This window comes from Lipotes vexillifer, unplaced genomic scaffold (assembly GCF_000442215.2).
Source record: "Lipotes vexillifer unplaced genomic scaffold, Lipotes_vexillifer_v1.1 scaffold802, whole genome shotgun sequence".
In the NCBI taxonomy this organism is placed as follows: Eukaryota; Metazoa; Chordata; class Mammalia; order Artiodactyla; family Lipotidae; genus Lipotes; species Lipotes vexillifer.
The window spans coordinates 1,707,521-1,717,979 of record NW_006790237.1 but is presented as its reverse complement, the minus strand read 5'-3'; the positions used below and the strand labels follow the sequence as shown (position 1 = coordinate 1,717,979).

The window sequence follows — 10,459 nt, the reverse complement described above, 5'->3', positions numbered from 1 at the left end:
ACACGCCCCGAGGGTTTCAATCAGAGCTCCCACAGTTCATCCGGGCTCCTTCTGCTCAGGCTGGATTCACACGAGAATGGTTGGGGCGAACGGACAACTGAGAAAAGCCACAGGGGTATGACAGCCAGGGGCGATGGGGACTTGAGCAGATTGGAAAACAGATTCCCCATTAGAAGCGGCCACCACCCTGCTCCAGCCTCTCCACACCGAAAAGCTGGCACACTGTTGCTGGATTGTGCAAAGTCTCTGGTTAGAACTGACATGGGGAGGGCTGCCACGGTCACCCAGAAATCAGTTGAGTGGCCAGAATTGATCCCCAGCATGGCCCCAGGGAGGGCATTACAGAAGGTGGAGGGTCCCCAGGAGAACTCGGAGCTGTTGGTGGGGTCCCCCAAAGGGTATACCAGATGAGGATCCCAGAGGGGCCTCAGATGTGACTGGAGGATTCCAGACAAACAAAGGCATCGCAGAGGTGGCCCGGATACAACAAGGTTCACTGAGGTCCGCCCTCCAGACCAGACAAGGGTTTTTCAGACATGACAAAAGGATCCCAGAGGCACCGTAGATGTGATCGGAGGAGAATTCCAGACATAAACAAGTGATAGCAGGGTGGTTCCAGAGAATTAGGGGATCTCAAAGATGACAAAGGGATTTGGGGGGGGACAGACAGAATGAGAGTCACAGATGGGCACAGAGACATGTATGCAAAGGGTTCCCAGAGGGACCCAGACGTAACTAGGAGATCTCAGATGGGACAGGAGGGACTCAAACATGAGAAGGGGATCCCAGAAAGACCCTGGACAGGGCTTAGGGTTGCTGGCAGAGTCCCCCTCTTGGTGTGATGATCTGTAGGCTCACCCTCCCCTAGATGAGACTGAGAGATCGCGGACACACAAGGGATCTCAGACATCACAAGGGGATCCCAGAGAAGCTCTTGGGATTCTGGAAGCACTGCCCTGCCCCGCCCCTCCACACAGACACATAAGTATAGTCGTCTCTGAGTCCTTCAACCCAAGGCGTGAAGATCTTGGGGCCCCTGGACATGACAAGGGAATCCCAAAGAGGCCCCAGACATGACTGGGGGGAATCCCAGAGGGACCCTGGGCAGGGCTTAGGGATTGTGGCAGCGCCCCGCCCCCGCAGCCAGGACGGGGGATCCTTGGGTCCTATGACTTAGGGTGTGGGGACGCCCACGTGACACAGGCGTGGAGCCCCTGAGAGCCCCCGAGAGGCCGCCCCGGGCTCAGGCCCGGCGGGCGGCGGGCAGCAGCGCACTATCAAACTGGTAGGTGAGCTTGCGCTTGACCTTGCGGATCTCGCCGGTCTTGGCGTAGTTGCGCAGGGCGCGCGCCAGCTTCTGGTAGGTCATGCGTTTGCGGTTGCCTTTCTGCTGGCCCCAGCGGCGCGCCAGGAGCTCCTTGTGCTTCGAAGAGAATTGGAAGACCCCGGCGCCCGGCTCCACCCACCACACGCACTCGCGCATGTCTCCGCGCGTCAGCAGCCCCAGCAGGAACTGGTACAGGCGCAGCTTCTTGCGGGCCCCTGCGGCGGGTGCGGGACGCGTTAGCTGAAGCATCCTTCGGGCCCCGCCCCAACCCCTCCCCGGAACCGCCAAGCCTCTGTCTCCCCATCAAGAGAATTGGGGTGACGAAGGTGGCTGCTAGGTACACCTGCCTGGCTCTGTCTGTGCCACACCCCCATCCGGGGCAAGTTGCTCCCCTTTCCTGAATGTGTCACCCCAGAACCCCCATCTCCCATCCCTGCTTTATTTCTCAGGATGTGTGTCTGTCCTGTGACTGCTTGGTGGCCAGCACATGTCTGTTGAGCGCATGGATGAATCTGTGAAATGGGTTGGCAATGCTCCTCAAAGACTTATGACAGAGCTGACTTGTGGTGAAGAGATCTGAAGTGGGTTTGAATGTGGCCATTTCTCCAGCTCCAGGTCTCTCAGTGTGTCAGTTCTGCGGGGACTGGGATCCTGGGAGAGGCCAAGGGGTCTGACTCCCGGGCTCCTTTAAGCAGCAAGGGCCCCACAGAGTTGGGGGGTTCATAGCAGGCATTGGATACAAGAACCCCACCTCTGCCATTTTCCAGCTGTGTGACGTTGGGGTGGTGACTTAACCCCTCTGAGCTGGTGTTTCCTCAGCTATAAATGAGGCTTGTGTGTGTGTTTTTACAAATCTTTCTGAAGCGCTTAGTACCAGGTGCTGCTCTAGGCACTGAACAATTATGAGCTCATTTAATCTTCATCATAACCCCATGAGATAGGGATGATAATAACAATGCCCATTTTACAGATGGGAAACTGAGGCCCAGACAGGGAAAGTAACTAATAATTCCAACTTCCAGGGGTTGTGAGTAATGGAGGTCGGGCACAGGGGCAGAAGCAGGGGTTGAATAATAGATGGGAGTTGATATTGTGATGATTTCTTTTGCTATTGTGTCCATAATGATGGTGAAGATTTATTGAGTGCCAAACTCTGTGCCAAACACTGCTATCTCATTGACACGTATGATCCCCCCTAATTCTCCCAACCACCAGCAATAGACACTATTACTGTCGTCCCCACTGTACAGATAGGAGACCAAGGCACAGAGCAGTAGAGACAGCAACACAGCCAGCAGATGGCAGACCTGGGAACTGCCCTCAGCGCTGGAGTATATATAGTAGTTGCTTGGGAAGACACGGTTCCTTTAACCTCCCACCCCCCATCTCCAGTTGGAGTCCCTCCCACCCCACTTGCGCCCACATACCTGCCTCAGATCCCCTCCCCTCGGGGCCAGCCATGAGGGCCTCATCCGACTCGCTGTCCGAGACCTCCAGGGCCGGACTGTCCAGCAGGAGGTCCTCTTCCTCTGACAGCACGGGGCTGGGGTATGGGGCGTACGCCAGGGGACACAGGGTCTGTGGAAGGTCAGGGTTACCTGTAGTCCCAGGGGGAGGCCCCCCTTCTCTCACTCCCTCTGCTTTCGTCCCTTGGCGTCTTCCTGGGCCCTGGCCGTGGCCCTCCCCACTCTGCTCACAGCCTGCACTCTGGCCTCGGTTCAGATCTCCATGGCGTGGCCAGGGATGCCCGGGCCACCTCCACGAGAGCCTGCTCCACACAGATAATGGCCTTTGGTGCTGCTCCTAACCCACATTTGTGCCTCTGTTGGCTCGATGGTGCCATGGAGTAATAATGCTGCTTAACCTTAGAAGGTCGTCAGAGGGATGAAGGGGGTTCCTGTGTGCACAGGTTTTGATGTAGTGCCTGGCACCTAGGAAACCTCAATCAAATGATGGGGATTTTCATGGTCACCCTGCCCCTCACCTGGCTTGTGAAGTCCTCCATGGGGTATGCTGGGAAGCCAGGCCCCGGGGCCTCCAGGCTGGGGGCCGGGTCCAGGTTCCCCACAGGGCTGTAGGTTGAGGGTCCGTAACAGAGCTGGACACCCTGGGTGTGGCTGAAGGTGGCCACAGCCGGGTCAAAGGTTTCATAGGAGGCGGCTGGGACAGCTGGACTGAGGCCGTAGCTCCATAGATCTAGGGGGAAGGGCGCTGAATCAGAAGCTGAGAGGTCTGGCCTCGGCCCCCTCCACCTTGAAGCCCCTGCACTGGCACAGAGGGACCATTGTGGGCTGTGCAAATCTCTGACCCCAGGATTTGCATGGGCAAGAGGGTGAGTAGGAGAGGAAAGGGGAGGAGGTCTGGAGGCCTGGGCTAACCTTGTCCTGCTGTGCCAGGTGACAGCCTCCCCTGGGCCTCAGCTCTCCCATCTGTAAAATGGGCCCAAGGGGCAGGTGGGGAGGGTGTTGAGCCAGGTCACTCACCAGGAGCCCCGTCTGAGTCGGGGTAGCTAGAGTGCTTGCAGCTGTCCAGGTCATAGAAGACTCCATCTGGGTACTGATAGGGGTTGAGAAAGAAAAGGGGTCAACCCAGGCTGCAGGGAGACCCCACCCCACCCTGGACCAGCGGGGAGACTATGACAGGCTGGGAGAGGGAGAGAAAGAGAGACACAGAGACTAGGCACCAGAGACAAGGGCAAAGAGAGGGACATCCAGAGATACAGAATTGGGAGATAGATACAACACAGCAGAAACACACAAAGGCCCAGACCCAGACGTGCACACACACACACACACACACACACACACACACAGAATGAGAGACACAGGTAGGGACACATAGAAAGAGATCAGGGTCTCGCAAAGGGACACAGCAGCCAGCTCCTACTAAGACTGTGCGCTTCCGGGAATCCCAGCACCTCACCGATACACAGTTGTGACATTGTAGCAGCTGGGGAAGGTGTAGATGAATTCCCCCAGTCTTGCCTGCCTGGGGGAGGGGGAGGGGCCTGAAGAGTGAGAGGCGCAGAAGTGTTTTTAACAGAGGCAAAGAAGCTCTCCATGCTTTTTTTATCCACCTCCATATCACTCCGATTCATTCCAAGAGTCATGTTGCTTTAGCAATTAAAGTCTAAAACTAGATATATGCCATCCTGATAAACCAGTGATCTCACTGCAAGGTATTTACCCATGAGCACTGAAAACGTATGTCCACGAAACAGCCTTATTCAAGAGTAATCAGCGCAGCTTTAGTAACAGCCCCCAAACGGGAAACAGCCCAAGTGCCCAGAGACAGGAGAATGGACACACAAACTGTGGTGCGTTCCTAGGATGGAATACTATACAGCAAGAAAAAGGACCAACATCTGACACACACTCGATGTCGCGTGAGGAAACCAGACCCAAAAGGGGTCACCCTGTGTGATTCACTTTATATAAAGCTCAAAACCAAGCAAAACTAATCCGTGGTGGAAAATATCAGAGGGGTATATTGATTGGGAAGGGACGTGAGGGAATCTTCCGGAGTGATGGTAATGTTCTATATCGCGGTCTGGCTCGTGGTTACACAGGTGTGTGCCTAAGTTAAAACCTCATTGAGCTGTACACAAGATTTGTCTCTTTTTTGACTTTAAGGCAAACCTCGATTTTTCTTCTTTTAAAGCAAAACTCTTCAAGTTGGAGGAGGGGGGGATGTGCTGGTGAAGGGGCACCCACAGCGGGGTTGCTTTCCAGCACGTGAGTGGGGTTTTATTTCTTGGACTGAGCTGTGGGTTTATGGGGGTGGGGTATAGTACTCTGTGTGTCTGAAATAGTCCAGACTCAATTTTTGAAAATACGAAGTAAAGCAGAGAAGAGAAGAAGGAATAAGTAGATTTACTAAATGTGGGATGGACGGAGGAAGGGACGCAAAGTCAAAGGCACAGAGACCCACCCCTCCCGGTTCGAGGAAGTGGACCAGTCTGAGAGAAGAGATGTTAGAAAAACTTCTGTGATGGAATGGGTAGGAAGGGGGTCCTTGGAGATACCGAGGAAAAGTCAGAAAGACCAAGGGACAGGAAGGAGTGGAGGGGGAAACTGAGGCAGGGAGGTCACGATGGGCCACGTGGGTCTCCCCACCCCTCCCTGACCCCCAGGGCCCCAACTCACCAGACAGCTGAAGTGTGGCCCGTCAAGCCTGGAGGGGGAGAGACACAGGGGCATGTCAGGGGAGTCTTCAGCCTCCTGAGTCTCGAAGTGGTTGGGCAGATGGGGGATAGGCGGCTGCAGCTGTGACCACCACAGCTCATTCACTGCTGCGTGTCTCTGTGTGAGACCAGCCCCACCACACTCACCCACACCAGGACAGGAAGTGGGGGGCGGGGGCCAGGCAAATGTTTCCCCCTCCCCCGGGATTTGCATAGACAGAGGCTGGGCGGGGGGCAGGGAAAGTGAGGGAGAGAAAGTCCCCGGAGAGATGTGGGCGCCCGAGGGCGGGTGGGGGCGGGGAGGGGGCCTTCGGGAGCGAGTCGGTTAAATGGGTCCATCTTGGACCGGGGGAGATAGATGGAGAGATGGACGTTGGGGTAGAGATGGGAAAACACAGAAGAGGCTCAGCAGAGGGGAGGGGAGAGGAGAGGAGGGAAGGGAGAAAGGTGTGGAGAGACGATTCACATGGCCTGGGATGTAGGAAGTATTTATTAAGCCCCACAGGTAGATGGGGTGGGGGACAGACAAGGAGACAGGAGAGATGAAACAAACTGGAGAGACAGAGAAAGACACAGAGAGAGGGAGCAAGAGGCAGAGAACAGAGACCCAAAACAGAAAAGATGTGCTAAGAAGCACAGTGAGCAGACCCAGTGAGTGAGTCGGGGATGCAGTGAGACTCCGAAGGAGACGGGGACAGAGACAGAGATGGAGGGCCACTTGGGAGAGGACAGCAGGGCAGAGAAGCAAGCATCCCAAGGAAAAGAGATCTTTGGGGTCCAGGGGAAACACGGATGGGACGGAGGAAGAAATCGAGGTGGCAGAGGAAAGAGATCCAGGAGGGGCGAGAGACAGTGTGGACCTCCCTCCCCTCCCACCCACCTGCCCCCTGGGTGGGGCAGAGACCACCACCCCTGGGGCAGGCCCGGCAGAGGGGTCAAAGGTGAGGTGCAGGGCAGGGGTCCTGAGTACCACTTTCGGGTGGCCCCCACTTACTGTGCAGCCTCTAGGGTGAGCATGGTGGTGCTGGGCTGGGCTTGCTGCCGCCTGCAGACACCACCCCTATTTATACCTTGGCCCAGCCCCCTGGGGGGGGCAGGGGTGCCTGCGGCTGTGAGCTCAGCCCGCCTCAAAAATCCCCTCAGGGAGGGAGTCAGGGGAGGGGGCTGGATTGCACAACCCCTTGGTCACGTGGGAGGGAGGGTGGACCCAGGGTCTGTCTGGATTTGGGGATCCCCAGGGTTGGGATGGGGGATTGACCCTAAAGAGTGGAGATGGGAGAGGAGCCAGATTTGGGGGGACCCTGAAAAAGTAAAGGAGGGGTCAAGGGGTCCTGTGGGCAGTGGGGGCGTGGGGAGGCTCCGGACTCAGGAACCAGAGGGGAGTGGGTTGCTGGGCGCTGGGGGCACTCCGAGACCGCCAGCGGACGAGAGCTCTGGGGGTGTCAGAGGTGGGGGGGCCCCGGGCTCTCAGAGTAGATGTGGGTTGGGCTGGGGTCCCTGAGAAAAACCCAGGCCCGAAGCCGGTGGAGACCCCGAGGTGGAAACATTGTGGGTGACATGGGAGGGGGGTCCCCCTGGTCGTTCCGGGGAGCGGGAGCCTCCAAGCCAGGGGCTGCCCCAGGCCTGGAGGAAACAGGTCAGCACCTGGAGGGCGGGGCAGCCAGGCCAGAGGAGCTTGTGCACATAGATGCTCTGCTCACTGGGCCTTGAGGGAGGGCTTGCGGGGGTGGGGGTGAGAGCCGGCCCAGGGATCTTGCAGGGAGGGCGAAGGAGTCCGGTGAGGGCCTCGTGGGGGTCAGCGGATCCCACTGAGTGGAGCTAACCCATCTGGGCCAGAGCTTATGACAGTGGACCACGACCCCCCAGGGACCACGAAGCACCGGGTAATAAAAGGCCTGAACTTTATTAATTGTCCACCCGTCCCAGCCCACAGGCCCCTGTGGGGAGCTGGCCGAGGTCAGAGGTCACCAGGCCTCGGGGCCGGGGGGCCCGAAGCGCCTCAGAAGCTGCTCCTGGTCCTGCAGGTCCTTCCGCACCTTCTTGCGCATGTAGAAGATGGGGCAGTCGCGGCTGCGGGCGAGGATGGGCGTCGGGGCCACGGCCACTGCCCGGGCACACCAGGGTCCCGCTGCCCAGCCCAGTGCTAGGGCAGGGGCCGCTCCCAGGACTTTGGCCCCTGTATGCTGCCCACCCCCCCTCCCACGATGGGCTGTTTGCTCAGCGGGCACGGGGGGGAGACGATAACAGCGGCTGCTCGCTCAGGCGCTGGGCCACCAGCCGTATATCACCTGGCACCTGGCGTGGGAACCCGCCCCGCCCACCTGTTCCCTGGGGAAAGGCTGGCCCCGCCTTGGCGGAGGGGGCCAGGACCCTGTGTGTGTGTGTGTGTGTGTGTGTGTGTGTGTGTGTGTGTGTGTGTGTGTGTGTGTGTGTGTGTGTGTGTGTCTACATTTCCTGGGCAGATACTGGGTGCCCAGCACCCCCCACTCAGCAGCCCCCAACCCCACCCCAAGAAGGCTGGGATGGGCACTGGCCCGTTTTGCAGGCCAGGACGCCGAGGGTCGGCGACGCGGGGGGCGCCGAAGCCTGAGAGCCAGGAGCCAGGGCTTTGGTCCATAGGCCTCAGCAGCTCAGAGGAACCTGGGCAGTCCAGCTCTGGGGCCCAACAGGCATGCCCACCTGGTGCAGATGACGTCCTCGTGCAGGCTGCCCTGACAGCGCTGGCACTGGGTCCAGAGGCGCGAGAAGCGCTCCTCCAGGGCGTTCAGGTGGGATACCTGGGGATGGAAGGGCTGAGTGGGCAGCCCTGCGCACCCCCAGCTGCCCCTCCCCGCCTCCCCTGATCCCTCACCTCCTTCTGATACAGCTCCGACCCCCGGGCTTCGCAGAACTTGCACACGGCTCCTGGGGTGGGGGAGGGGGGCAGGTCAGCCTGGGCCGCCCCACCCCTGCCCCTTCCCCGCCCGCTGCCCATCCCGGCTTCTGAAAGTCCCCATCGATGAGAGAACAAGGGAGCAAGTGTGTGGAGAAAACTCCCTGGGGAACTCCCAGGGCGGGGGGCCCAGGACCCTCGTGGGGCTGCCTGCAGACAGGAGCCCCCCACCCAGGGGCCGGGGCCTATCCAGGTAGCCATGCCAGCTCATGGGGCCGGTGCCGGGGACCTTGGGTGACGGCAGAGGTGGGAGGGCCGGGGGAATGGGGCTGGGGTCAGGGACGGTGCTCACCCTGGTGGCTGAGGACAGTGCGGCAGCCAATGCAGCAGTTTTGGCGTTTGGCGAAGGCCAGGAGGCCGCCCACCTTGCCCGTGAGTACTGTCTTGCAGCGCGTGTGGTCCCCGCCTGCATGTGAAGGCAGGCGGTGGGCCCAGTGCCCTCCCCCGCCCCCCACCCCGGTAACCCCGCCTGCCCCGGCTGCCCCCAACCCGTACGCAGCAGCACGGCCTCGGCTCGGCCCTCGCCCAGGATGGGCTCGAAGATGCGCAGGAGAGGCTTGGCGAGCTGCTGCTCAAGGTAGTATTGCGTGTCGATGGGCAGGCTGTGCTCCAGCACGAAGAGGGGGTCCTGCGGGCAGAGGCGCTGGGATGGTCTCACCAGGGGGGCAGAGTGGAGGGGCCACAGCTACACACACAGGGGTCCGGGAAGGGATGAGGGGCTGCGGTCCCTGCCAGGCAGCAGGGCAGGGGCTGTGGTCAACAGCGGGCAGCCAGGGTGAAGGGCACCGGGAGCTGCCGTGCGTCTTCCAGTCATGAGTGGGGGCAATGGTGGGGGGCAGTCACTGGGCCCAGACTGGGATGGGGTCAGAGGTCATGGGCGTCCCTGGCCACGGGCCCTGTGATCCATGCTAGGGTCCACAGGTAGGAGCCCTCAGGTCACCAGGGAAGGGTCAGAGTTCACGGTGGGGACAGGAGATGTGAAGGTGGATGTGAGCTGGAGCTGAAGGTTGGAAGCCAAGATAAGAGGTAGCAGGACAGGAACTAGGGACTGACAAAGGGATTGGGGGGGAGGTGTCACAGGTCACTGGACATCCAGGTAGGACGGGGGAGGGTATGAATCCAAGAGAATCACAAGTTGAAGATCCAGGATCGAGGAGTCAGTAAGAGACACAGAAACAGCCGGTGCTCTGTGCAGCGAGGCTAGGCCCCCTTCTGCACGACGGAGCCAGGAGGGGTCAGAATAAGGGGGGTGGGGTGGAGGGCCTCTCCAGAGGGTACCGGGAGGCCCGGAGCAAAGCATGGTGGAGCCAACTCCCCGGGGTGTGCTGCGGGGCGGTTCTCAAGGCCCCGTGGGGCCTGCGGAGAGAAACACCCTCCCCGCCAGGCCTGGAAAGCAGAAGTGAGAGCAGAGGAGAGCGGGGTGGGAGCGGGCAGCCCAGGTGGGCCTGACCTCGGACTTCATGTAGGCGGCCACGCCCTTGGCGGCACTGATGATCACGTAGGGGACACGGTCACCCAGGCTGGGCGCACTCCCGGGGTCCCGCTTCCTCATCCTGCGGGGAGACCGGGGCAGCAGGCTGGGTGAGGGCAGGCGGGACGGTGGGGGCAGGCTGGGGGGTAGGAAGTGGTGGGCCCAGCTGGCAGGAGAGGCTATTTCTGGCCGGTCCCGCCCCCTCCCGCGCTGGGCTGACCTCTCAGCCAGCTCCACATGGGCCTGCTTGCCCGCGTAGTCTGCGGCTGCGCGGGTCAGCTCCTTGGTGATGACCAGCTGTGAGATGTCGATGCGGTTACACAGCAGGTCGGAGATGACGTCCTGCGCATGCGCCACGGCGCCCGCGGGGTCTCTGCAGGGGGGCGGGCGGATGGACGGGCGTCACCAGGGCGTCACCAGTGGCTGTGGCCGCCCGGCTGGCACCTCCACTGCCCCGAGGCTGGGGGACCAGGATGCGCTCCAGGGACGGGGAGGGGCCCTGCCCGGCCGCAGGCTGCCAAGGGGCAGAGGCAGGGCCGGAACCCA

The 10,459-nt window shown here is 60.3% G+C and overlaps 2 protein-coding genes across 3 annotated transcripts in view; both read right to left on the bottom strand.

Moving 5' to 3' along the window:
• Nucleotides 1–259: 259 nt before the first annotated feature.
• Nucleotides 260–6,527, bottom strand: SPIB (Spi-B transcription factor). Of its 2 annotated transcripts, XM_007463425.1 has the most exons (6): nt 6,505–6,527; nt 5,473–5,500; nt 3,811–3,883; nt 3,312–3,523; nt 2,755–2,905; nt 260–1,542 (listed from the first exon to the last, which is right to left on the bottom strand). In XM_007463425.1, exons 1-6 carry the CDS (start codon nt 6,525–6,527, stop codon nt 1,244–1,246), a joined length of 786 nt encoding a protein of 261 aa, XP_007463487.1. In that variant the 3' UTR covers nt 260–1,243. The 2 variants fall into 2 exon arrangements, with proteins under 2 accessions (XP_007463487.1, XP_007463488.1); XM_007463426.1 differs by lacking the exons at nt 3,312–3,523; nt 5,473–5,500; nt 6,505–6,527 and having other exon boundaries at nt 1,244–1,542; nt 3,811–3,876.
• Nucleotides 6,528–7,393: 866 nt separating this feature from the next.
• Nucleotides 7,394–10,459, bottom strand: part of POLD1 (DNA polymerase delta 1, catalytic subunit) — a 25,219-nt gene continuing 22,153 nt past the window's right edge. The window contains exons 21-27 of the mRNA XM_007463427.1: nt 10,134–10,286; nt 9,893–9,995; nt 8,938–9,070; nt 8,735–8,848; nt 8,362–8,414; nt 8,190–8,287; nt 7,394–7,580 (exon numbers count right to left, since the gene is read on the bottom strand). Coding sequence (XP_007463489.1) covers nt 7,475–7,580; nt 8,190–8,287; nt 8,362–8,414; nt 8,735–8,848; nt 8,938–9,070; nt 9,893–9,995; nt 10,134–10,286 — 760 coding nt within the window. The 3' untranslated portion in view covers nt 7,394–7,474. The remainder of the gene's footprint in view (nt 7,581–8,189; nt 8,288–8,361; nt 8,415–8,734; nt 8,849–8,937; nt 9,071–9,892; nt 9,996–10,133; nt 10,287–10,459) is intronic.